This window comes from Jaculus jaculus, chromosome 18, assembly GCF_020740685.1.
Source record: "Jaculus jaculus isolate mJacJac1 chromosome 18, mJacJac1.mat.Y.cur, whole genome shotgun sequence".
NCBI classification, from domain to species: domain Eukaryota; kingdom Metazoa; phylum Chordata; class Mammalia; order Rodentia; family Dipodidae; genus Jaculus; species Jaculus jaculus.
Window position 1 is genome coordinate 36,909,685 of NC_059119.1, and position 26,027 is coordinate 36,935,711.

Genomic DNA, 26,027 nt, shown 5'->3' on the forward strand with positions numbered 1-26,027 from the left:
TCACCCAATTCCTTTCTTCCTTTGCTAAGTTCAAAAATTTTTTATAGACTAACTTCAGTCAATGTTATTAGAAAAGCTATTAGTGTGATTCTATTTGTATTCATTTTATTTTGTATTTTAGGCTTCCTTTATCTAGACTTCTGCTTCTTTCTCCAAGTTTGGGGAAATAAGCATAAAGACTAAATATAAGCAAACACTACATATTAAAAATATAAGGTTCTTTACTCTAAAGCAGCCATGAATTAAACATAGAACCATTCAAGCCAAGTATGCACAGAATTAAAACTATGAACCTGCCCTTATTAGAATAGCAGGTGTAGAATGGGACTGGAGGGCAATATCAGTTTATAACTATATTGTCTATAAAACATTTTGCTACAACTATGTCTATAGGAGATTCTGATGCAGCCTAGAATTAGAAGCAAATTTAGAAGAAAAGTCTAATATTTGCTCATAAAAGTCTTGACTATGGTCTCCATTACTGGCATTTCTACTGAGTGCGTGTAAGTCCTGACAAGAGAATAATTTGCAGGAGCTCTTTTTCTGGGAGGGGTTTACTTAAATACTCTCCTTCTGTTCTTTGTATGTCCACCCTCCCAGTTCATCCGGAGTGGCTGAAGTGGGAGTGACGGTCCCTGATACCATTACTCAGTGGAAGGCTGAGGCATTCTGCCTATCCAATGACACTGGACTTGGCCTCTCTCCTGTGGCTTCTCTCCGAGCCTTCCAGCCCTTCTTTGTGGAGCTCACAATGCCCTACTCTGTAATTCGTGGAGAGGCCTTCACACTCAAGGCCACTGTACTGAACTACCTTCCCACATGCATCCGGGTGAGTATTTCTTTCCTGCATGAAACATAACAGCCAAGTAAATTAAAAAGCACAGTCCTAGGAATGCTGACAAACTCTTATCTACTATATATGATCAACAGAAAAAGATAATCAGAAACACATCATGTAAATTATAATTTCAGGTATCTCTAAGAGCCAAACTGTAAAAATAAGTTTCTACTATTATTATAGCCCTTTAAAGTTAAGAGGTTTTGCAATATAAAGATTGCTGACATGAACAACAAACATCACTTTTCTTGCTTCTCAGTTCCGTGATTTTGCAATGTTCACCTTCTCTATTTTTCATTTTTTAGAATACATGTCTGTTATTACTTTTTTAAATGTTTTTATTTATTTTCAAGTAGAGAGAGAGATAGAGAGAAAAGAGACAGACAGAATGGGCATGCCAGGCCCTCCAGCTGCTAAGAACATACTCCAGATGCATGTGCCTCTTTGTGCATCGGGCTTTACATGAGTACCGGGGAGATGAACTCCAGTGGGAAGGCTTTTCAGGCAAGCACCTTAACAACTGAGCCATCTCTCCAGCCTATTATCACCTTTTTAAATGAGCAAATATCATTTACATAATCATTCAAGAAGGCTTGTGTTGAAGTATTTTACTTGAGCATCTCCATGTGTGTTATTTTCCCTACTGCAGTAAGCCATTGCAAGGATAATTTCATTATGTTTCTCTACAGAATTGGTGTCCAGATAAAGTGTGAGATGCAGGGGGCTTCTTCAGTCGGCTCCTCATCAGGAGCCTCAGCTATAGTCTTGTGCGTTGAATTTTCCCTAGTTCCTTCACTGTACTGAACCTCATTTGAAAAGTTGTTTGCATGGATGCTCTCATTAGAACACAGACCTTCCCTGTATTGCTGCAAAGAGACTCACAGACTTAGCCCCCACTGCAGTTTCGCCCCTCATGGCTCTTATAGAGTCAGATCCCCTCCATGGGAGGAAGCCAGGGAATCAAAGAAAACCTGAATGAAGACAGGCAATAAAGACCACATATTAACTGAGCCTGCTTTCTTACAACCCAGAACCCTGTCCCCCCACCCCATCAGAAACCTGTAAGAGTGTAGAGATCTCATTTTGCGTGGAGGGACTGAGGCCTCTCTTGCTTGGGACTTCTATTGTGCTGTGTTGTTTGTCTGCCTAAGGAGTAAAGTTCTCTCCTGAAGGAGGAATGCAGCTCAGCCGCCCTTTCTCTTGGGCCCTCCATCCCTCTCCCTCTCCCAAATCTAACCACTACCATTGATGAAGCTGTAGCTATATCCAGATCACGTGCGCCCTACTGAGAGGGCTGAAGGAACAGTCAAGCTTCCAGGTCAAAGAAGCAGAGCTCACACAGGCAACATTCTTCCCTTCCGGTCTCACTATGTAAAATAGCAAGCTACCCTCCCCCAAATACCAAGATTCAGCTACATGCCCCAAAATACTGTATCTTCATTTTTCTCATTTATGCTAGGCAACCTGAACTCTGACCACTTCTAAGGTCAATTTAAGCCCATTCTCCTATGGTCTCCTACCTTAGATATCTGTTTTTTCATGGTTCTAGGTTGCTGTGAATCTCGCTGCCTCTCCCAAATTCCTTTCCATTCCAGTGGAAGAGGAAAAACCATCTCATTGCGTCTGTGGTAACAGGCGCCACACTGTGACCTGGTCAGTGACCCCAAAGGCCTTAGGTGAGTAGCAGAGTCATGGAGAGTCACACACCGCAGTGGACTCCGACAAGCTTACTACTTCCCTGAGACAGACACTCCAGATGGGAAGACTCTTTTCTTTGCCATTTGTCCTGGGATGACTGGAGGGTGATTACCACTTCCTCACCTCCTTCTTCACCTTGGACTCAGCATCTCTGACCTCCAGTGTATGCTGCCCCCCACCCCAGTTCCTGTGCTTTTATGAATCTAATGATTGGAAAGCATTAAACCGTCTTAAACTTTGAGTTGTAACGTATGGAGGAAGGAGGAAACATACTCATCTCTACCTGACTTTCTCTTATTCTTTAATCCAGGAACTGTGAATTTCACTGTGAGTGCAGAGGCACTGGAGTCACAAGAGCCATGTGATAATGAAGTCCCTGGAGTCCCTGAACATGGAAGGAAAGATACAGTCATTAAGCCGCTTTTGGTTGACGTAAGTAATGTTGCCCATTTTATTAACTGAACACTTTATTTTATGGACATATTCCCATTGAGTCATACTCTTACAATATTCCTTCTCTCCCTACATACACACACACACATTCCACTAAGACCCTAATCATGTATGTACCAGTTAGTCTCTGTCAGGGAGAAACAATGCCTTGGGATACTCCTTCCTACCCTGTGGCTCTTACATTATCCTGCCCCTCTTCCATAATGTTCCCTGAGCCTTGGAGGGCACATTATAAGTCTCCATTAATGTTGAGCTCTCAGCAGCCTCTGTTTTTCTGCTTTGATGCACTTTGGATCTCCTCAGGGTCTATAGCTACCTCCCTGGAGGAAGTTCTCTGGCTAGCTATGAAAGCAGCACCCCTATTTAATCCATCACTTCCTCTCTAATGTTGCCTGGCCTGGCAGGTGTGATGGAGAGGACGCATGAGGGGCAGCCGGCTTTCTTTTCTTGTCACACGCATGGGTCTTTGCTCTCCCTGGAACTCACTGTAAAAAGCAGGTTCTGTAAGCTAGAGTGAGAGAGCATGGATCAAAGGGAATAATCAGACATTTAGGAGACGTTTAAAAAATACCCTGCATTTATTTATTTGAGAGAGAAAGGGGAAGTTCAAGTGCTCCAGGGCCTCTTGACACTGCAAAAAGACTCCAGAAGCATGCTTCATTTTGGATATCTGGCTTTATGTGTGTCCTGGGAAATCAAACTTGACCTGTCAGGATTTGCAAGCAAGCACCTTTAGCCATTGAACAATTGCTCCTATCCTTAGAGACTTTTTTATGGGACTAGCTTCACCTTTTAGCTAAAGAATGGTGCAAGCTTTGCTCTAGGGTCTATGCTTTTCCAAACCATAGGCTCCTGACTTGGTTCTCAGTATCAGGTATGAATTCCTTCCCACTGAGCCTGCCTCATTTACAGAGGGCACTTGATTACCCCTTTAACTTGAGTGCCACTATTGCCTCACTGAGTATGTCTTGCCTGGCTGGTTGATTTTGCACTTTGCAGGACTCACAGCTCATTCGCGTTATTGGCGACCATTACCCACCGCAGCTCACATAGCACGTTCCAGTACGAGGAGGGCTAGCAGCAGGGGGCCTGGCTTCCATCTCAGTTCCAACAGGATCTCAGTGTCCTGTGACTGCAGCCTGTGGAGTTGTTGGTAATAGGTGTTAGTGTTTAGTTCTTGTGGGTAAGCAAGTGCTTTCACAGTGACCTGCACTGTTTTGTGGGCTTCATGGGCCTCCCTGAATGTGGTGGTTTGAATTAGGTGTCCTTCATAAACTCATGTAATCTGAATGCTTGGACCACAGCTGATGGCGATTTGGGAAGTGGAGCCTTGGCTGAGGTGTGTGTTGCTGAGCATAGACTTTGAAGTTTATTAAGCCTCAGCTTGTCAGTGTTACCTCGCTCACAGGCTGTGGGGTTCTGCCTGCTGTGGCAGAGGTGATGTCCGGTTTCTGCTTGTGTCATCCTTTCTCTTGCCATCACAGAGCTTTTGCTAGATTCTATAAGCCCAAATAAACCCTTTCCTCCCATGAGCTGGTTTTGGTCAGGTGTGTGTCCCGGCAACCTGAAGGTAACTGTACCACTGACCAGCAGCTCACTGTCACGGGTAGCCCAATTCTGGCACAGGAATTTTCAAAGTCACAAAAGACTGGTTAGTGTTCTAACTTTTAGGTAGGAAGAACTGAAAAATGTATGGCCCATAATAATAACAACTACAGCACACATGTATAGATAGGACTGTAATAATAATAACATATGGATATTTGATGACATTTGTCTTCTCTTTATCATCCTTATCTCTGTCTCATAACTTATTCTCTTTATTTTCTCATTTTTTATCTTTAAACCTCTCTTCTTCATAATGCCTATAACTTAAAGAAGTTTTTGATATAGTACAGCTCAAATCCTTTTCATTATTCAGAAATCTGTGTTCTCCCAGTCAATACACAAGTGTTAATTCCATCTCATCTTTTCTTTCTTTTACCTAAAGCCTGAAGGACTAGAGAAAGAAACAACATTCAACTCCTTGCTTTGCCCATCAGGTAAGACTCAACCATTGTGGTTAAACTAACATTGACTAAAGCTTGTGTAATGTTTGAAGCACAAAGATTGTGTTTAATATTATCTAACCCTATGGAATAAAACTTGAAGTGCCATCAACACATGTGACCAATGTAGGAACTGGTACTTAAAAAAGAGGCCAAAGCCAGGCATGGTGGCGCACGCCTTTAATCCCAGCACTCAGGAGGCAGAGGTAGGAGGATCGCCATGAGTTCAAGGCCACCCTGAGATGACAGAGTTAATTCCAGGTCAGCCTGGACCAGAGTGAGACCCTACCTCGAAAAACCAAAAAAAAAAAACCTTCTTTCTTTGGGCTGGAGAGATGGCTTAGCGGTTAAGCACTTGCCTGTGAAGCCTAAGGACCCCGGTTCGAGGCTCGGTTCCCCAGGTCCCACATTAGCCAGATGCACAAGGGGGCGCACGCGTCTGGAGTTCGTTTGCAGTGGCTCAAAGCCCTGGCGTGCCCATTCTCTCTCTCTCCCTCTATCTGTCTTTCTTCCTGTGTCTGTCGCTCTCAAATAAATAAATTTTAAAAAAATGAACAAAAAATAAAAAAAAAAAGAGGCCAAGTACTGCTAGGTATTGTGGTACATGCCTATAATCCCAACAGAATGGAGGCTGAAGCAAGATCATGAGTTTGAGACCAGCCTAACCTATGTAATGGTACCCCTGTCTCAATAAACAAATCGAACTAACCAAAACCACAACAAAAAGAGGCCTCTACTTGTAAGAGAAGAATCTAATTCCATTATCTTTCATGTGAATATCCAGTCCTCCCAACATCAATTACTGAAGAGAGACTCTCCTTTTCCCATTGTGTATTCTTGACATTGCTATTGAAAATAAGTTAGCTGTACATATGTACACTTAAATAAGCTTTCTGTTCTGTTGATCTTTGTCTATTTTAAGGTAATTATCATGCTATTTTAGTTGCCACAGTTTTATAATATATTATGAAATCAATAGTAATGGCTCCAATATATTTTTGTTCATGGTGACCTTTGTTATTTATTTGTTATGCCACATATATTTTTGGACTTTTAATTTTTTTAATTTTTATGTAAAATGGCAACGGAATTTTGAAAGTACCTAATTATTGATTTATTTGGGCAGCATGGACAGCTTAGCATTAATTTTCCAATCCATGAACATAGGATAGCTTCACATTTGTGTCTTTAATTTAGTCATCAATCTCATACTTCACAGTATGCATATTTTCTCTACTATAAATGGGATTATTCTTTTATTTTTCAGATGGTTCACTATTAATTTGCAGTGACACTATTAATTTTTTTTGTTCATTTTTATTTATGTATTTGAGAGTGACAGACAGAGAGAGAAAGAGGCAGATAGAGACAGAGAGAGAATGGGCACGCCAGGGCTTCCAGCCACTGCAAACGAACTCCAGATGCGTGCACGCCTTGTGCATCTGGCTAACGTGGGTCCTGGGGAATCAAGCCTCGAACCAGGGTCCTTAGGCTTCACAGGCAAGTGCTTAACTGCTAAGCCATCTCTCCAACCCGACACTATTAATTTTTGTGCTGATTGTTTTTATCCTGTAATGTTACTGTGTTCATTTAACAGTTCTTACACATTTCCAGTATACTTTTAGGATTTTCTGTAATCATAATTAACAAATGATATTTTACTTCTTCCTTTATGGTTTGGATTATTTGATTTATTTTTCTTTGTCATCTTTGGTGACCTCCGGTCAACAGCTCAATTTGGGTTGCAACCAATTCCTGGTACTGTTACAAGCCAGGACCAAATATTTTAGGGTTAGGCTTTATCCCACCGTATCCAGGACCCTTCCTACCAGATGATCCCTCCATGCTTCTATTGAGGGTAAAACGTTTAGTCTGCTATCCACAAGGAAGATTTCTATGGTATAGATTCATTTGGGATTTGGTTTATGTGTGTCTTCCACCTCCTGCCCACTCCCCTCCCCAAACACTCCATCCTGATCTGTCCCTTGAGTTGTTTGTTAGGTATGCCTGTACTCAAGCTGTTCCAGTTTACAAACCACAGACAAGGGAGGACATGCAATGTTTGTCTTTCTGTGCTTGTGTGAGTTTGCTTAGTATGATCTGCTCCAAGTCTGCCCATTTTCCTACAAATTTCATTACATGGTTCTTCCTTACTGCTGAGTAGAATTCCATTGTGTATATGTACCACAATTTCATTATCCATTTGTCAAGTGATAGACATCTGGGTTGTTTCAACTTCTTAGCTATTGTGAATTAAGCAGCTATAAACATGGTTGAGCAAATATCTCTGTAGTGAAGAATGGAGGCTTTAGGGTAAAGGCTGGGTCAGTTGGTAGCTCTATCTTCATCTTTCTTGGGACTCTCCATATTAATTTCCATAATGGTTGTACAAGTTTGCACTCCCACCAACAGTGATCTTTCCCAGCATCCTCACAAACATTTATTGTCATTTGATATTTTTTAATGATTTCTGTCCTTTCTGGAGTAAGGTGGAATCTTATAGTTTTAATTTGCATTTCCCTGATGTTTAAAGATATTGAACATTTTCTTAGGTGAATATTAGCCATGTGAATTTCTTCCTTTGAGGATTCCCTATTCAGTTTCCTCTGTCCCATTTTTTTGAGAGGATTGTTTGTGTTTTTTTTTAATTTTAATTATTTATTTGCAAGCAGAGAGACACACACAGAGAGAGGAATAGATCGAGAGAGAATGGGCATGCCAGGGCATCTAGCCATTACAAATGAACTCCAGATGCACACGCTCCCTTGTGCATCTAGTTTATGTGGGTCCTAGGGAATTGAACCTGGGTCCTTTGGCTTCACAAGCAAGCACTTTAACCACTAAGCAATCTCTCCAGCCCATTTTTTCTTTAATGCTTTTTCAATTCTTGGTAGATGCTAGATATTAGGCCTCTGTCAGAGGTATAGTTGATGAAGATTTTATCAGATTCTATGGGTAGATTATTGGCTCTGTTTATGGTATGTTTTTCTGTACAAAGCTTTTAAGCTTCATGAGATCATACTGGTTAAATTTTTTAAAATTTACTGGGCTACTGGTGAAGTTTTCAGAAAGTCTTTCCCCACTCTTACATTATGGAGAGGGAGAGTTCCTCCTATTTTTTTCATCCAGTAGTTTGAGAATTTTAGGTCTTATGTTGATGTCTTTAATCCATTTGGAGTTGAATTTTGTGCATGGTGAGAGGAGTGGGTCCAGTTTCATTTTTCTACATGTGGTCATCCAATTTGTCCAGCACCATTTGTTGAAGATGCTGTCTTCTCCAGTATACATTGCTCACTCTTTCACCAAAAATCAAATAACTGTTGTTACTTGAGCTAAGGGCTGGATAGTCAATTATGTTCTATTGATCTATATGTCTGTTGTTATGCCACTACCATGCTGTTTTGTTACTATGGCTTTGTAGTATAGCTTTAGATTGGGTATGGTGATACCTCCAGAAGCATTTCTTTTGCTGAGGATATTTTTCAGTAACTGGGGCCTTCTGCCATTCTATATGAATTTTGAAATTATTTTTTTCTATCTCTGTGAAGAATTATGCTGGGAATTTTATTGGTATTGCTTTGAAATTGTATATTGACTTTGGAAGAATTGTCATTTTCTTAATATTAATTCTACTTATCCAGGAACATGGAAGGTGCTTCCATATTTTCATGTCCTGCTTAATTTCTTTTTTTTTAAATTTTTTTATTTTTATTTATTTATTTGAAAGTGACACAAAGAGAGGGAAAAAAAAATGGTTGCACCAGGACATTGAGCCACTGGAAACAAACTCCAGATGCATGTGCCATATTGTGCATCTGGCTTATGTGGGTACTGGGGAATTGAGCCTTGAACTGGGGGGTCCTTAGGCTTTACAAGCAAGCACTTAACTGCTAAGCCATCTCTCCAGCCCTCCTCCTGATTTCTTTCTTGAGTGTATTTATGTTTTCATTACATAGGTCTTTAATTTCCTTGGCTAGGGTTATTCCAAGGTATTTGATTTTGTGTGTGTGTGTGTGGTTATTGAGCATAGGACAGTCTTTCTGATTTCCTTTCCGGTATATTTGGCTTTTGCATATAGGAAAGCTATTTTTTTATATTTTATTTTTATTTTTTATTTATGAGACAGAGAAAGAAGTTGGGTATGCCAGGGCCTCCAGCCACTGCAAACAAACTCCAGACGTGTGCGCCCCCTTGTGTATCTGGCTAACGTAGGACCTGGGGAACTGAACCTAGGTCCTTTGGCATTGCAGGCAAATGCCTTAACTGTGAAGCCATTCCTCTAGCCCCAGGCTATTGATTTTTGTGCGTTGATTTTGTATCTTGCCACTTTGCTAAAGGAATTTATTGCCTTTAGAAGTTTATTGGTAGAGTCTTTGGAGTCATTTATGTATAGGATTATGTCATATTCAAATAGGGCTAGTTTGACTTCTTCCTTTCAAATTTTTATCCCACTTTTATTCTTTCTCCTGTCCTATTGTTTGGGCTAGGGCTTCTAATACTATGTTGCATAGCAATGGTGAGAGGGGCCACCCCTGTCTTATTCCTGATCTTAGTGGGAACTCCTTGAGTCTTTCCCCACTAAGTATTATTTGGGCTTTAGGTGCTCTGTATATAGCATTTATCATGTTGAGATAAAAATCCCTCCATGCCTAGTCTCTCCAGTGTTTTGATCATGAAGTGGTGTTGTATTTTGTCAGCATCCTTCTCTGCATCAACTTAAATGATCATGTTGTTCTTGTGTTTGTGATAATTTATGTGGTGTACTACATTAATCGATTTCTGTATGTTGAAGTATCCCTTGTATGAAGCCTGCTTGTTTGAGGTGGACAATGCTTTTGTTGTGTTGGTGAATTTAGTGTATAAGGATTTTGTTCAGGATTTTTGCATCTAACTTCATCAGGGTTATAGGTCTATAGTTTTATTTACTTGTTGTATCTCCATCTGATTTTGGTATTAGGGTAATGCTAGCTTCATATAAGGACTTGGGGAGCATTCCTTGTTCTCCAATTTCATCGAAAGTCTTGAGAAAAAGTAGTTTCACTTCTTCAATGAAGGTTTGGAAGAATGTAGATGACAATTCATCAGGCCTTGGACTTTTCCTTTTTGGGATATTTTTATTACATTTTCAGTCTCTATGGATGTGATAGGTTCATTTAAGAGATTTATCTGCTCTGAGTTTAGTTTAGTAGGTAGCATGTGATTGGGAATTTATCCATTTTTCCAGTTTTGTGGAATAGAGGTTTTGGAACTATGTCTTGATAATTCTTCTGAAAAATTTCATTGGTGTCTGATGTGACCTCTCCCTTTTCATTTCTAATTGTGTTAATTTCTGATTTCTGGCCAGGAGTTTATCATTCTTGTTTATATTTTTCAAAGAACCAACTTTTGGTTTTATAACTTTTCTTTATTGTTTTTATTAGTTTCCAATTCATCCATTTCAGCTCTGGTCTTATTTTTCATCTGGAACTCGTAGGGCTGGATTTTCCTTTTTATTCAACAACTTTAGGTCAGTGGTCATGTTATTATTTTGAGATCTTTCTTTTTTTGGTGCTATGAATTTTCCCCCTTAAGACTGCTTTCATTGTGTCCTATAAGTTTTGGCATGTTGTGCTTTCATTGTCATTCAGTTCCAGAAATTTTATAATTTCCTTTTTTATTTCTTCCACAACCGAGTCATTGTCTAATAGCTTGTTGTTCAGTCTCCAGAAGGTGGTGTAATTTCTGCTGTTTCTCTTGTTTTTAATTTCTAGATTTAATACATTGTGGTCTGATATGATGCAGGAAGTATCATCAACTTTCCTGAATCTATAGAGGCATGCTTTAAGCCCAAGTATATGATCTATTTTGGAGAAGGTTCTGTGTGCTGCAGGAAATATTGTGTATTCTATAGACTTAATGTGGAAAGTTCTGTAGATTTCTCTTAGGTCTAATTGATCTATGGTGTTGTTAAGATTTATTATTTCCCTGTTGAATTTCTTCTTGGAAGATCTGTCTATTGATGATAGTGGGGTATGGAAATCCCCTATTATGATGCTGTTGGAATTTATTTCTGGCCTGTTGTGAAGTAGGGTTTGCTTAATAAACTGGTGCAACAGTGTTTTGTGCATGTACATTTATGATTGTGATGTCCATTCATTGTATCATTCCTTGATGAGTAAAAAGTGTCCTTCTTTGTCTTTTTTGATGACTTTTAGTTTGAAGTCCATTTTGTCAGATAGTAACATAGCCACACCTGCTTATTTCTTATTTCCATTTGCTTGGAAAATCATTTTCCATTCTTTCACCCTGAGGAGGTGTCTGTCCTTAGTGATGAGGTGGGTTTCCTGAAGACAGATGGAAGGGTCCATTTTTCTGATCCACCCTGTTAACTTTTGTCTCCTGATGGGTGCGTTAAAACCATTAAATTTTAATGCTATAACTGTGCAGTTCAATTTACTCTCTGCCATGTTGGAGGCTTATGGGGTTTGATGCTTTCTCAGGCTTTGAACATTTGCATGCCTGCTGTAGTTTTGGTTATTCTATTTTTCATACTGTAGACTCTTGAGGTTAGTTGGTTGACACTTCTGTGTGGAATATTCTCTGAAATATTCTCTCTAGGTTTATCTTTGTGTTCATATATTAAGAGCTAGCTTTTATCACTGGAAGCTTTTCCTCTCATCATCAATTGTAAGGGGTATTTCACTGGGTACAATAGTTTCATATGGAGACTTTGAAGTGCTCTATTCCAAGCCCTTCTGGCTTTTAGGGTTTCCATTGAGAAATCTATGGTAATTCCGATGGAATTGCTTTGTACATGATGAATTGTTTTTTTCTTGCTGCTTTTAGTACTATCTCTTTGTTTTCATTGTTTAAAGTTTAACTATGAGGTGATTTGGAGAGTTTCTTCTTTGGTCCAATTTGTTTGGTGTTTTTTGAGCTTCTTGTATCTGGGTGGTTCTCCCTTTAGAAAGAGTGGAAAAGTGTTCTTCAAGTATATATATTTTTTTTTTTGGTTTTTCGAGGTAGGGTCTCACTGTAGCCCAGGCTGACCTGGAATTCACTATGGAGTCTCAGGGTAGCCTCGAACTCAAGGCAATCCTCCTACCTCTGCCTCCCAAGTGCTGGGATTAAAGATGTGCACCACCACACCCGGCTTAAATATTTTATTGAATATGTTCTCCATGCCTTTGTCCTGAATTTCTTCCCCTTCTGGTAAACCCATGATCCGGATGTTTGTTCATTTTAGGGTATCCAACAACTCCCTCATATTCTATTCATGTAATTTCTACTTTGAACTTATTAAAGTTTTGGGGATGAAATTCTGAAAACCTCTGAATTCCAGTAGCCCAAGTTTAAGATTAAAAAAAAACAACCTTATTCTATTAAAATGAAACAACTTTTCTGGAATATTTCAAGTGTAAAGCCAATTCTAGTTTCTGAGTCATGGAAATCTTTAAAGCTTACAATATAGAAGTAGTTTTCATATTGCTGACTTATTTCTTCCTTTAGGGGCTGAAGTATCTGAACAAATATCCCTGAAGCTGCCAACAAATGTGGTAGAGGAGTCTGGCCGAGCTTCTGTCTCAGTTTTGGGTGAGTGCCCACTCCCTAGAGGATTTAGGCATTAATAGCTTTTTTTCTATAAATATTTATTCTAAATAATAAATATGAGCTGGGTGTGGTGGTGCACACCTTTAATCCTAGCACTTGGGAGGCAGAGGTAGGATGATCACTGTGAGTTCAAGGCCACCCTGACTACATAGTAAATTCCAGATTAGCCTGGGCTACAGCAAGACCCTACTTCAAAAAACCAAGATAGTAATACAGCTAATAATAAATGTAAGCTGGCTGTGGTGGCACATTCCTGGAAACTTGGCACTTGAGAAGCTGAGACAGGAGTATCTTGATTTTGAAGCCAGTCTAGGCTACAATCAAGATCCTGTCTTAAATACATAAATAAGTAAATAACAACTATAGTGTTAACTTCTTTTTTCTTCCTTTCTTTGGGCTTGTACCTGGAAGATATTCTTCCTAAAATTACTTTTCACCAATTTTATTTTGGGGAGTGTGAGGGGTCAGGTGTATGCCACAGTGCAGTGTGGAGGCTGAAGGAAAGCTGTTGGGTGTTGGTCCTTGCCTTACATTTCATTTGCGCCAAAGTCTTTCACTCTTTTTGTTGCTCACTTGCTGCATCCCCCAGTGTAGCTGTTTCATGAGCTTCTAGGAAACTACTCTGTCTCCACCTCCATCTCACTATCATGTTGGGATTACAGAAGCTTTCCATGGGTTCACGGTTTTACTTGGGATCTGGAGATCCAAACTTGGGTACTCAAACTTGAATGGTGAGCACTTGACCCACTGAACCATTTTCCCAGCCTTTAAAATTACTCCTTTAAAACTCAGCTAACTCTTTCTGGAATTCACTATGTAGTTTCAGTGTGGCCTTGAACTCATGGTGATCCTCCTACTATGTCTCTTGAGTGCTGGGACTAGAGACCTGTGCCACCACGCTCAGCTTGCTTGTTTCTTTTTAATATATTAGATAGATTATAATCGCAAATTTTGTAATTTCCCATCCTTACCATTCTCTAGGAGACATACTGGGCTCTGCCATGCAAAACATACAAAATCTCCTCCAGATGCCTTATGGCTGTGGAGAACAGAATATGGTTCTGTTTGCTCCTAATATCTATGTTCTGGATTATCTGAATGAAACACTACAGCTGACTCAGGAGATAAAATCCAAGGCGATTGGCTATCTCAGCACAGGTGAGTAACTAAGTGGAGGGTTCAGAAAGTTGACAGTTACTTCAAACGGATTGTTCAATAGGCTTGAATTATTTGTCATTACTGTTATCTCACTGTACTAAAATTACTACTGAGATAAGAATACTATGATGGTTTATTTCATGAAAACTATTCACCCAACTTCCAATAAAATGTGTAGGATTCAGAATATTCTAGCATATGATAGAAAAATTAGGAAAAGTCATAAGAGATCAATACTCCTCTAACTTCTGCATGTACTTTAGAGTGTTGTGTTGTTTTGCTAACTGCCCCTTCCAGGTTACCAAAGACAGTTAAACTATAAGCACCAGGATGGCTCCTACAGCACCTTTGGGGAAAAACATGGAAGGAACCAGGGCAATACGTGGTAAGGAAAGTGTGATTTTTCAGTTCTTCTTTTGTACCTGTTCTTCTGGATGTATTACCTCCAACTGTGTTTCTAGAAACACAGTGGATTATACCAGACTAATGTACCAAAATTAGCAAAATAACAAGGAGTAAAGCTGATATTCAGATGTATAGGTATGTGTGTGTGTGCGTGCATGTGTGTGTAGTGTTTGACCTGGTCCCAAAGATCATCCTGGTAATAATATACTAAGATACAACTTCTAAAATAGTTCCCATAACCATGATTTTTAAATTATATCTATAGCAAGCATGTCATATAACTTTCAGATTAATGAAATCATCTGCAGCTTGTACTTTTTTCCTTAGGTTACATTTGTCTTGAGTGAGAATGCACTTGTTTAAATGAAGGGTGTTAAGGAAAAAGTGATATGAAACATTATTTGTAAATCTCTAAGGCAAAAAATATTTAGTTACTACGTAGAAGAGTTACATGTGAAGAGATTCTGTCATCTACAGAAAGAAGTCATTAAAGAGAAGAAATATTTAATAGACTTTATCCAATAACAGAGACAATTAAGTATATTGGACTCCCTGTTTCAAAGAGAAAGTGTGTTGTCAAGGAAATTCTCCATCTAGCATGTTTGTCAAAGAGACTCAGTGCACATGAATTCTCTCAGTGCACATGAATTCCTGTTAGATGTGTCATCTGTGTAAAAGTGCCACATAAGTCTGCTGCTGTGAAGAGGGCGTAAAATCATAATTACATCATAAATAGTACCTCTGCCATCCTCAGGCTCACAGCCTTCGTTCTGAAGACTTTTGCTCAGGCGCGAAAACACATCTTCATCGAGGAGGCACACATTACCCAAGCCCTTCTTTGGCTCTCCCAGAAGCAGAAGGACAACGGCTGTTTCAAGAGCTCCGGGTCTCTGATCAACAATGCTATAAAGGTGAAGGTTTCCAGGGTAGCTTTGGTTTTTCCATTCTAGGAGCTAAAGAGATGGAGAGAGGAAGTAAAAAGGTGGAAATTCCTAACAGGAAGTACCAGAGGACAGTACAACCTGGGTAGAACCAAGACAGAGGAATGGGCTGTTCTGGCTGTGGTGCTTTGTGCCAGGGGGATGATTATCAAAACAAAATGGAAACGACCGACCAGCAGTGCTCTCAGAGGCAAACCTCTTCTTTCACGTTCACAGGGGGGAGTGGAAGATGAAGCGACCCTCTCTGCCTACATCACCATTGCTCTTCTGGAGATTCCGCTCCCAGTCACTGTAGGTACCATGTCCTTCCCTAGACACCACAAAGCCACAGCGTGTTATCTGACACACTAGCTTACTGAAACCCAAGTGCCAGCTTTCCTTATGTGCAATGCAAATGGTTCCCAGGTCTACAGAGAATTTCTCAATCTAGAAAGCAAGGGTTATACTTTTCCAGTGAAGCCTCTCTGCTGTTTCTACGCTACTATCATCCTCTCACCCTAAGTAATCCTGGAGGTATGATTAGTATCAGGCTAGTAGCAGTGCTTTTTGTTGTTTTGTTTTGTCTTTTACGAAATGCTATACCCCCATGCATATGAGTGCATTTGAAGATCATGACCCCTGGCTTATCAGGGAATACTAGCGCCAGTGCACACGGCTCAGTTTTCTTTGTTTCGCTCTCACAGCATCCTGTTATCCGCAATGCCCTCTTTTGCCTGGAGTCAGCCTGGAAGTCAGCAAAGGAAGGATCCCATGGTAGCCACGTCTACACTAAGGCACTGTTGGCCTATGCATTTGCCCTGGCAGGTAACCAGGACAAGAGAAAGGAGATACTGCAATCACTGGATAAGGAAGCTGTGGAAGAAGGTGAGAGCACAGCTGAGGGCTTCCTCCTGCTCAATGCTCTGTGCAGGAAGAGTGTAATGCAAAACTTCCCTGTTCCTTCAGCTGTCTGCCATTTACCTACCCACTGCTACTCCCTGTACTCTATATCTATCGACCTATCTATCTCATATTTTTTGGAAAAGCTAAAATTTATTATAAAATAAAATATCAAATATGAGACAGCAAAATTGGTAACAAGCTCAGCCTTGGAGTCTAGCTCCAAAAGGTATAATCTATGTGATTTGGGGCAAATCATTAACCTTCTGGTGCTTCAGTTCCTTTATTACTAAATAGGAATAATAGTATTTGCCTCATAGGGCTGGTGCAAGTATTAAGTGAAAAAATACATATAAAACACTTAGTGGAGAATATGACGCATGCTGACTGCTGTAAAAGTACTAGCTGTTATTACTTCTTACTAAGACATCAGTCTCTGATCTATACCTGACTCTTTGTACATAGATATATGATAGTTAGATGACTGATAGGTGATAGATAGTAGAGAAATAGATTGATAGTTAATTTGATGATATATGTATTCCTAAACAACTTTTTTAACTTTTCTGTTTATTTATTTTCTTGAGAGAACAAAAGAGAGAGGAAGAGAGAATTGGCATGCCAGGCCTCCAGCCACCTCAGTAAAACTCTAGAGACATGCACCATCTTGTGCACATGTGCAACCTTGTGCACTTGCGTCCCCTTGTGTGTTTGGGTTAAGTGGGACCTGGAGAGTTAAAAATGAGTCCTTAGGCTTTGCAGGCAAGCACTAAATACTAAGCCATCTCTCCAGTGCTCCTAAATAATTTTAAAATTTCATAAATTTTTCACCTTTACCTATGCAGTCTTAAACTTTTTTGATATTTCAGTGGCTGGTTCATTTGCATTTTACCTTTCAAGTTTACGGTCATGCTAATGAGCCTCCATACCAATGTTTGTAACTTGAGTTTTGTTTTGTTTAGGTTTTTGTTTTTTTTGTGAAACAAGGTCTTGTTAAGACACCTAAGCTAGTCTCAAATTCACAATTGTCCTGCTCAAGCCTCCCTCCCAAGCTCTGGAATTACAAGCATATGCCACCTTCCCAGATTTCTTTCTATTTTCTGCTAACATAAATAGAACTCTGGAAAATTCTCAGGTGCTCATATCCTCGTTGTACATGCAGAGGCAGAGACTCATTTGGACCAGTCACAGCTCTCCTTTGTTGAGTGCTGCCAAACCGCTCCTAGAAAGCAGAGGGTTCCCACCAGCAGTGCACATCAGTCCCTCCACTTAGCACCACGTCAGATTTTGGCAGTTTGAAGATTACTGGCTGTTTTATATCTAATGATCATAAACACTATTTCGTGTGCTCTGGGAAAGTCACACACAAAAAAATTCTCTGAAGATAGCAAATCTAATGCATTCCAGCTAAGTTGTAGGTAACATTAGAAACAGGGAGTAGCCACAGGCAGAGAGGCATTTCTTTTTCCCAACAGTCCAGCCTCAATAATTATTTTAAGACACAGATGGTTATAGAACCTGTGACTCTACCAGCATTACTTGTCTGGGTTGAAACACCCCAAGTTCAGATTTACACTGAAGGAAAGGCATTTTTACAAGGTTTGAAAATTGACAGTTGGACTATGCAGCCCTCACTTTGGCTATAGCTTTGCATCTTTCAAATAATTAAATATAAATACTTAGTCACTTACAAATATCTTTTTCTCACCCTCAGATAATTCTGTCCACTGGACAAGGCCTCAGAAACACAGGGCACCAGTGGGTCCTTGGCACCAACCACAGGCTCCCTCTGCTGAGGTGGAGATGGCCGCCTACGTGCTCCTCGCCCGCCTCACTGCCCAGCCAGCGCCAACTCCTGAGGATCTGACTTCGGCTGCACGCATTGTGCAGTGGCTCACAAAGCAGCAGAACTCCCGTGGCGGCTTCTCCTCCACCCAGGTTGGTGATTGCCAGAAACTCACTTCCCCTTCCAGTGGCAACAGATTTAAATAAGCTATAAACACAAACAAGAAGAAAAACTGGTATTCATATCTTGAAGGAGTATTGTCATACAGGGATAATGAAAATCATTCCAAACAACTACAAACGAACTACAGTCTCCTAGCTTCAGGAACCAGGCATCCTCTCTCCAGCAAAACTGGGGCATCAGAAGAATGAGAACAAAACAAAACAAAACCAGTCTCCTCACGTTATTCTAGAAATTATAAGAATCACTTTTATTTATTTTTTTTAATTTTTGTGTTTATTTTTATTTATTTGAGAGCGACAGAGAGAGAGAGAAAGAGGCAAATAGAGAATGGGTGCGCCAGGGCCTCCAGCTGCTACAAACGTACTCCAGATGCATGCACCACCTTGTGCATCTGGCTTACATGGGACCTGGGGAATTGAGCTTCAAACCCAGGTCCTTAGGCTTCACAGATAAGCATTTCACCACTCAGCCATCTCTCCAGCCCAAGAATCACTTTTAAACTGTTGACAGGTATCAAACTTAAAATCTAACACTTTCTTCTTACAAATATATTCATTCTTCATTCTTAGGTTTCTGTTTAAAGCAGATACATTGTGTGCTCCTCAACTACCTCTTAATACACAAGTATTTGTTAGACATATTAGGAGTGTGTCCTTAGTCAACCAGTATCTCAAGTTGAATGATACAGTCATGTGACTAAGCAGTTCCGAAAGTGTTCTCAACAGAAAGTTTCCCTTTCTGTTTCTATATACTTAAAAGAATATTTTGGGGCTGGAAAGATGGCTTATCAGTTAAGGCATTTGCCTGCAAAGCCAAAGAACCCAGGTTCAATTCCCCAGGACCCATGTAAGCCAGATGCGCAAGGGAGCGCATGCATCTGGAGTTCGTTTGCAGTGGCTGGAGGCTCTGGCCACGCCCATTCTCTCTCTCCCTCTCTCTGCCTCTTTCTCTCTCTCAAACAAATAAATAAAAATAAAGTTTAAAATTTTTTAAGTATTGTATTTATTTATATTTTGGAGAGTGAGGGGCAGATAGAGAGAATGGGCATGCTAGGGCCTCCAGGCACTGAAAATGAACTTCAGAGGCACATACCACCTTGAGCATCTGGCTGGCATGGGTCCTGGGGAATCAGTTCTGGGTCCTTAGGCTTGACAGGTAATTGCCTTAACTGTTAAGCCATCTCTCCAGCCCACAAGTTTCACTTTCAGGGAACATAAATGCTAACATGCGTACTCCAAAAGAGAAGAGAATGTGTCAGAGTGAAATCTTATTCTTTTCCCATTGTATTTACTCTTCTTTTTCCATATGAATGAATAAAATTCCAAATGATTACATTAAAAATAGTTCTCACTTGTTTTAGAAATATTATGTGAAGTATGTCATCCAGGTTTAGTGTTAGTACACTGAGAATATGGTGTACAGTGGAGAAGTGGGCACAGGAAATATTCCAGTGAAGGGAAAGGCAAACAGAGAGGTCTCCACTCTTGTCTCGAACAGTCACCTCCCAGTCCGTTTCTGATAGATTTCTAGGGCATACAGTTCAAGGTATGCATGTGACTCTTATGATTCTGTCAACTATCTAAAGCTGCTACCCAACCTTGAAGTTAAAGTTTCAGTCTTAAATGAAGAAAATAAAAAAGAAACACCTCTATGAGAGCCAACATGAAACTGGAAAATATTTCAGTCCTCAAGGAGTTTCCATACCTAAATTATCAGCATTTTTATTAGTTATGAACATACTTAGCATGTGAACAGCACATGTTGGTACCATCCTTACCCTCATCCCTCTCCTCCCACTAGGTACCCTCCTCATTGGGAATGCCGGGGATTGTGGGTTGTGCATTGTGGGGGTTGCCATCAGTTATGGGGAAGAGGTAATGTCTCTGTACCAACTTGTGGCTAATCTTTCCGCCCCCTTTTCCACAAATTTCCCTGAGCCATATAAGGTTCTACTATCATATTTTTATTTCCATGAAATTATCTAATGCTAATTCCATAAAAAGAGGTTTATTTAACTCACAGTTTGGGACTCTGAAAATCTAAATAGCATGTCACGGCTTTGTTGAGGGCTCCCTGCTTGTTGGCCGTATCACTTCATGGTTGCTAACAGTGGTGGAAAACAATGTAGCAAGAAGAGATTTGTCTCATAACAGGAAGCCAGAGATCTGAGTGGGGCCAGGGTTATTCAAAAAAACAAACTACCCAGGGGTCCCCCAAGAACTAACTTAATCCCTTTCAGGAACAGTGTCCACAATGCCAGGAGGTTCTATCTCTTGAAGGTTCTTTCTCCTATCACCACTGTGGGGACCAAACCTCACAGGGACAACCCACTTTCAAAGCTTAGTAATTTCTGAATATATCCTTTCATTCCTCTCTTTCAGGACACAGTGGTAGCTCTCCATGCTCTGTCCAGATATGGGGCACATACATTTACTAAAACTGGGAAAGCTGCACAGGTCACCATCCATGCTTCAGATACATTGTTCACAAAATTCCAAGTGGACAACAACAACCGGCTGTTACTACAGCAGGTTTCATTGCCAACCGTGCCTGGAGAATATAGAGCAGGAGTCACAGGAGAAGGATGTGTCTACGTCCAGGTGAGACCCGGGAAGAGAACACAGGGTCACAATAACTGTTTCTCCTGAAAAGTCCTAACTCAGCAAGCTGTGAGACAAGTCAGAAAGAAACAAATAAGGGAATGGAAAGGAATTCTGAGAAAAGGGAAAAAACCAAACTTTTGTTTTTAATGTTCCATAGACATCCTTGAAATACAATATTCTCCCAGAAAAGGGAGTGTTCCCATTTGCGTTAGAGGTGCACACTCTACCCCAAACTTGTGATGGACTCAAAGCTCATACCAGCTTCCAGGTCTCACTTAATGTCAGGTAAGACCTTCTGAGTCAATTGCCTAGTGCTTGAAATAAATTATTCTTCTTACTGGGACTTCTCACTAATAAAATGGTTGGATAGTATATATTTGTGCTGCATTTGTTTAAAAAACAATGCATTACTTTAAGTTGTTACAACAGAGTTTCTCAGTGATGGAATTTATATTGCCCATCCTGTTTCCAGTACCTATTTATATTCAACCTCATTTAAAAGTTAACTATTCACTCAGATGACATTACTCCCCAAGTGGTAACTAAGTAAGAAATATTGCCACATGCTTATTATCTGAATTTGTTTTAATGTAATGAAATACTATACTAATCTTGATTTATCCTTCACACAGAAAGAGTTTTTAAAAAGCTTGAATAGAAAGAAGTAGTGCCTCATTAGCTGGAGTTCCTACTGGCAATAAGTAAATCTCAGATCATATATAGTAAAATTAATTTTGGACAGAAATATATATATATATATATATATATATATATATATATATTCATATAGTCATACACATTTATTCAGCAATGTTTTAGTAGCTGCAGGACTTTAACAAATATCTGTCCACAAAACCATTATAACTTGGTTGACTAGACAATGTAGGAAAACGATTAATATAAAATATATGTAGTAAAAAGCCAGTGTGGATTCAAGGCCTCAGGCCATGCAGCCCCTATGAAGCTTTCTGAAAGCACAGATCTCAGACCACATCTTTAATATTCTAAATCTAGATCTGGTCTCTGTGGCTTTACCAGGTCCCGTAAAAGTTATAATACAAAGTTTTCTAGACCATTGCAATAGGATATTTGGGAAGTCTTATACCTTGTAGAGCTGTCCAGTATGTAATATGGACCAAAAAAGAGAATATTTAATAACACAGAAAAATAAATTCTTCTTTTCCTGGATCTTCAGTTACACTGGGAGCCGTCCTACCTCCAACATGGTTATTGCTGATGTGAAAATGGTGTCTGGCTTTATCCCCTTGAAACCAACAGTGAAGATGGTAGGTTTAGTATAAGTCCAAGATGCTATCCCTTATTTGACATTTTATGAATACCCAGACCAAGATAATACTTGAGGTAAATATAGTATTTGTTAGTCATTGTGGTTACTATGGGGCGGAGGGGGGAGAATCAGCTGTTTCCTGCTTGTATGGAGCCTAGAATCTTAAATATATGAATACAAACCAGTGAAATCATATGAAAACAACTTACTTGACATAATCTACTATTTGTGTTATAGAAGTTAAGAGAAAAAAATGAGATTGTTTTAAGTTAGAGCAAGGAAAAAATGGAATAAATTCTTCCTTCCTTCCTTCCTTCCTTCCTTCCTTCCTTCCTTCCTTCCTTCCTTCCTTCCTTCCTTTCTTTCTTTATTTTTGCTGTTGTTTTTTCAAGGTAGGGTTTCACTCTAGTCCAGGCTGACCTGGAATTCACTATGTAGTCTCAGGGTGGCCTTGAACTCATGGCAATCCTCCTACCTCTGCCTCCTGAGTGCTGGAATTAAAGGTGTGTGTCACCACATCCGGCTATAAATTCTTTATGAAGAAATATCCTGGGGTTGCAGAGATGGCTCAGCAGTTGAGGTGCTTGCCTGCAAAGCCTAAGGACCCATATTCCACTCTCCACAAGACGATGCAAGCACACAAGCTCACACATGTACACAAGGTGGCACACACATCTGGAGTTCAATTTCATTGGCTGAGGGCCTGTGTACTAAGTTTCTCTCTTTCTCTCATTCTCTCTATCATAAAGGTGTGTGCCACCATGCCCAGCAAAACAAGAAAAATATCCTGTCAATTGAACCTTGAAATATGAATAATTCCCATGTTTAGAATATTCAATTCCCATTTCTTCAAGTAAATTGACATTACATGTGTGCCATGTGCAATACTAATAGTAACTCACTCTTATTTTTATATTATTATATATTATTATATTTTATATTATAATATGTTTTTATTAAGGGACCTTTGAAGAAATTTTACACTCAGGCTACTTTGGTAATAATAAAATATGTTTTCTCTAGATTACCCAGAGATTTTGTCTATTTATTAGCATTTATGGTGTCTTGATTTTCTTTAGCTTGAACAATCTAACCATGTGAGCCGTACTGAAATCAGCAACAACCATGTCTTGATTTACCTGGATAAGGTGAGAGCAGCCCTACCGGTCTGGTTACAAAAGTCATATAGAAAATAACCAGGGAGCTTTCTGGAGAGTGAATAAGTGGGTTATGGAGGCATCATCTACCTGAAAAAAATATGAAAATTCCAGCAGTCCACAGATGCCCTCTTCTCCTTGGCTAATACTTCATCTGAGAATATGAGTGGAGATACTATACTGTATTACTGGAATCTGAATACTTCTAGGACCCTATCAGTAAAAAAAAAAAAAAAAAAAAAATCCCAAAAGGTTTAATTACATCCACAAAAGTTAGTTTGAAGATGCTGAATAATACAGGGAAATAATTGTTATTTGTCAGCTATTATGCCAGCATCCCCATAAACAATATAAAAGGGCAAAATACTGTCACTATCAGCAAGGACTTGGACCACATAAGAGGAGAACCAGCATCAGTGGACCAGTAGGAGTATATTGATAAATACAGTGGCATAGTTATTCATTCCTCTGTTGATAGGAATAACAATTTACACACCTTTTGGATGTGTATGTTGCATATGTGATTTAAGTACATGTGTTTGCCAATGCAATCTCCACGTATATTTATGGGGGCCAGAGGAGAATGTGGGATGTCTCTATCACTCTTCCACCTTATTTCCTTGAGAACAGGTCCATTCCTGAGCTTGAAACTTGTGCCATTTTTCAGCTAGACTGACTGAGTGGAGATCCCCAGTGATCCTCCTTTCTCCACACCCCTCAGCACTGGGCTTACAGGCATGCCAAGCTTTTTATTTGGCTGCTGGGCATCTAACTCAGAATACCTCTTACACAGAACGTGCTCTTGCCCACGGAGCCAACTCCCCAGTCCTTAGTTCACAAATTTTAAAGATGCAATGATCAGTCTTTTATTTACCTCTTTGAATCTACATGAGCACTTTTACAAGATGGAAGAACAAAGCAGATGGGCTAAACCTCTGGATACTGAAAAGCAGACATAGGTATCAACAAAAAGTCTATATTGGTTCCTCTATGAATAAAAACGATTTGGCATTGATGTAGGCTTACGAGTTGTATAACCCAGGTGTGAAACACAACCCACGTTCTCTTCTATATGCAGATCCCAGCTCTGAATCTTTTTATATGGGGTAGCGTATAGATGCTGCAAAACTAGAAAAGGGCCCACAAGAGGGGGGAAAGAAGCCTTGAGTGGGATGGGTAAGGAAAGTGAGGGAATTTATGTGATATGAAAGTAAAGAAACACTAGGTGGGAGGGTGGGAGCGAGATGAGAGGTAGGGAGATGAGGGAGCTCTGGGGGTGGGAGATGGTCAACCAAAGCTAAGTGTGTGGAAATAAAAAGACAATTTTAAAAAGAATTTGTGGGATTTCCCATTGATGCTGAGGGCTGTGTACACAATTTAAGGACTGTGTTAGTTGATAAAGATCCTGCCCTCCTGACAAAAAACAACCTCAGATGATACTTTTTCTTCATCTAATCAATGAGAAAGGAAAAGTCCCTTGAAGGACATTTAACCCTCTTTTGATTCCTAGGTGTCAAACCAGACAGTGAGCTTGTCCTTTACGGTTCTGCAAGACATTCCAGTGAGAGGCCTGAAGCCAGCCGTGGTGAAAGTCTATGATTACTACGAAACAGGTGAGTATGAGAAACTTCGAAGTGTAAATGCATGAGCACAGAAGGTCAGCCTTGGGAAATGTGTTGGGCTGAGTTGTCTATTAACTTCTCTTATCACTTCACTGTGTCCCCGTAGGGTTTGAGGGTTCACTCTTTGTCTCCTTTGCATATTGGGAAGAAAGTACATTTGAAAAAAATCAACTATTGAAACAAAACAGCTGCCAGATATTTTAGTTCCCTGTTTTGTCAGATAAATTAATCATAGGACAATATGAGATTTAAGAAAACACATTATATGAGGTGTCTTTCAGGAATTTGGGGTGCCACACTATTTGAAAGGTGACATGCAGCAACAGGCGTGCATTGAGTGGGTAGTGTGGATGTTTCCCGTGTGCTCATTCCCACAACAGATGCCTTCGCAGATACCAGTAATGACTGCTTTGTTTCTTCCTCAGATGAGTTTGCGGTTGCTGAGTACAGTGCTCCTTGCAGCAAGGGTAAGCAGTTCGCAGTCCATCCAAAATGGAATTAGAGGACTGGGAGTGTGGTTCCATGGTAGAATGCTTGCTTAGCATGCTTGAGGCCTTGAGTTCAATTCCCCACTACTGCAAAAACTAAACTACACAAACAAACCTCAGAGTAGTCATAAAAGGTAACCAGGATTTCTCTGGTTCATCTCTCAAGTCTCCTCTTCCACAAAATTCATAGTAAATATTCTTCATAGGCATCATTTTTCTCACACTGCATATTATAGAAAACTCCATGTGTTAGCTAGGCCCACTGACCCTGGCAAACATCAGCTAAATCACTGGATGACTTTTTGAGTATTTATCTGAAAAATTCTCATTTATTCCCATATTCATGAGGTTCCATTAGACATGTCACCAGATTGAAGGAAATGAACAGCCTCTGCTTATAGAAACCTAAGCCTATCTTAATTTTCTTTTCTTTCCATTACCACAGATCATGGAAATGCTTGAGGACTGCATGAAGGGAAACTGCTTTGTTGGAGTCCTGTTTCTCAGAACTTCACAAGAAAAATAGTGCTTGTATTTTCAAAGACTTGATAAACCATTTTTCTTAACAATCTATCATGGTTGCTTTACTTGTTCAATCATTTTTTTTTTACATTTCTATCATACAAATACAATCCTTATATAAAATTAATAGCAATCACCAGGCATGGTGGCACATGCCTTTAATCCCAACACTCGGGAGGCAGAGGTAGGAGGATTGCTGAGAGTTCGAGGCCACCCTAAGACTGCACAGTGAATTTCAGGTCAGCCTTGGCCAGCGTGAGACCCTACCACAAAAAAAAAAAAAAAATTAATAGTAATCAAAAGATAAAGAACAAAAAGTATTGTAGTGATATTAGTCTGAATAGGCTTCATGTTGGGGCCAAGAAGCA

The 26,027-nt window shown here is 39.9% G+C and overlaps 1 protein-coding gene across 1 annotated transcript in view; it reads left to right on the forward strand.

The window, feature by feature from the left end:
• A2m (alpha-2-macroglobulin) overlaps nucleotides 1-25,708 on the forward strand; it is a 57,932-nt gene extending 32,224 nt beyond the window's left edge. Inside the window, exons 19-36 of the mRNA XM_045137441.1 lie at nucleotides 601-829; nucleotides 2,388-2,514; nucleotides 2,847-2,968; nucleotides 4,980-5,031; nucleotides 12,526-12,609; nucleotides 13,609-13,785; nucleotides 14,083-14,170; nucleotides 14,945-15,101; nucleotides 15,348-15,422; nucleotides 15,815-15,995; nucleotides 17,725-17,948; nucleotides 20,361-20,579; nucleotides 20,740-20,867; nucleotides 21,778-21,868; nucleotides 22,950-23,018; nucleotides 24,538-24,640; nucleotides 25,075-25,116; nucleotides 25,583-25,708. Of these exons, the coding sequence (XP_044993376.1) occupies nucleotides 601-829; nucleotides 2,388-2,514; nucleotides 2,847-2,968; nucleotides 4,980-5,031; nucleotides 12,526-12,609; nucleotides 13,609-13,785; nucleotides 14,083-14,170; nucleotides 14,945-15,101; nucleotides 15,348-15,422; nucleotides 15,815-15,995; nucleotides 17,725-17,948; nucleotides 20,361-20,579; nucleotides 20,740-20,867; nucleotides 21,778-21,868; nucleotides 22,950-23,018; nucleotides 24,538-24,640; nucleotides 25,075-25,116; nucleotides 25,583-25,599 (2,185 nt within the window). The 3' untranslated portion in view covers nucleotides 25,600-25,708. The remainder of the gene's footprint in view (nucleotides 1-600; nucleotides 830-2,387; nucleotides 2,515-2,846; nucleotides 2,969-4,979; nucleotides 5,032-12,525; nucleotides 12,610-13,608; nucleotides 13,786-14,082; nucleotides 14,171-14,944; nucleotides 15,102-15,347; nucleotides 15,423-15,814; nucleotides 15,996-17,724; nucleotides 17,949-20,360; nucleotides 20,580-20,739; nucleotides 20,868-21,777; nucleotides 21,869-22,949; nucleotides 23,019-24,537; nucleotides 24,641-25,074; nucleotides 25,117-25,582) is intronic.
• Nucleotides 25,709-26,027: the final 319 nt, after the last annotated feature.